At 45.7% G+C, this 1,123-nt stretch overlaps 2 protein-coding genes across 2 annotated transcripts; both read left to right on the top strand.

Moving 5' to 3' along the window:
* Window positions 1-478, top strand: K450DRAFT_264182 (uncharacterized protein). The gene has a single exon (XM_051592768.1). It carries the CDS (start codon window positions 76-78, stop codon window positions 376-378), a length of 303 nt encoding a protein of 100 aa, XP_051439889.1. The 5' UTR covers window positions 1-75; the 3' UTR covers window positions 379-478.
* Window positions 479-569: 91 nt separating this feature from the next.
* Window positions 570-1,118, top strand: K450DRAFT_303932 (uncharacterized protein; the record flags this gene model as incomplete). The annotated part of the gene is made up of 1 exon (XM_051593810.1): window positions 570-1,118. A coding segment is annotated over one exon (549 nt), but the record flags the coding sequence as incomplete, so codon positions are not given.
* Window positions 1,119-1,123: the final 5 nt, after the last annotated feature.

Below are 1,123 nucleotides of genomic sequence, written 5' to 3'. Positions count from 1 at the left end.
AAACATATAAAATACTTGTCTACATAAAACCTCTACATTTCCCGTGAATCGCTGCATTAAATGTGTTGTCTATAAATGCCTTTGTCAGCATTATTAATGCTTTTGGGGGCAGAGCACGCCCAAGTGAATTGCGTTGCGTACCACCGAATATGTTGCCAACACCTTGCTTGCGTAGCCCTCCAGACTCAGTCACATTTGGCGGTATTTGAACAAGGACGCGTAACGCTGTTCGTTGGATATATTGCAGCAAGTGAATGGTGCAGTATGGAGACACTCTACCCTATGTTACTATATGGGTTTCTGTATTTTTACACAAGCAGTGTTAAAGGCATGCCGATAGATTATGTTGCCGCTGACGGACTACGTTATCGGGAATGATGTTGGTTTCGGGCAATCCTAATACGCCGTGGGTGGTTGCGTATTCGATGATTCGCGGTTGAAATTATTACCGTGTCTGACAAGCGATCGTCCAATCCCGCCAGCACAAAATTTTGAACCTTTAAATATGCCACTTTATTCATCTTCTGCTTCCACTTCCTTACCATCAACAAGAAATAAAACGTCAAAAAATGTCCAAGGTATACGTCATTGGTGCAACTGGAGGTATCGGTGGTTCAGTCGTCAAGGAGCTGTTGGAGAAGAATGTTCAAGTCACTGCTCTTGTTCGTGATCCATCCAAGGCAGAACAGCTGTTTGGTCAATCAGTCAATTTGACTCTCGTCAAAGGCGACTATGAAGATCTAGACGGCTACAAGAGTACCATTGCTGGCCACGACAGACTTTTCCTCCTTGTTCACTCCTTCGGCCATATGCCTGCCATCAAAATTAACCTCGCTACCATCGCTTATGCCGCTGGCGTAAAGCAGGTTGTTCACGTCTCGTCAGTCTCCGTTTGTGGACCTTGGAGAGCAAGCTTTATCGCCACTGAACATTACGACTCAGAAGTTGGTATCTTGAGCATCCCTAACCGTGGCAAATACGTGACCTTGAGACCCAACCAATTTTTCAGCAATCACCTCTTCAGTGACGACAAGACTATTCGTGCCAAAAACGTCATTTACGGATCGGCCGATCCTGACCTTGGTCTGCACTGGGTGTCTCCCAACGACATTGCTAAAGTCGC

Source organism: Umbelopsis ramanniana, assembly GCF_025399195.1.
Source record: "Umbelopsis ramanniana AG unplaced genomic scaffold K450scaffold_190, whole genome shotgun sequence".
Taxonomy (NCBI): Eukaryota; Fungi; Mucoromycota; class Umbelopsidomycetes; order Umbelopsidales; family Umbelopsidaceae; genus Umbelopsis; species Umbelopsis ramanniana.
Note: the sequence above shows the minus strand (reverse complement) of the source record. Positions and strands in the feature narration are given on the sequence as shown.

What these genes read in the sequence shown, in the direction of transcription:
- K450DRAFT_264182 (XM_051592768.1), top strand. Translation starts at nt 76, where the DNA reads ATGCCTTTGTCAGCATTATTAATGCTTTTGGGGGCAGAGCACGCCCAA.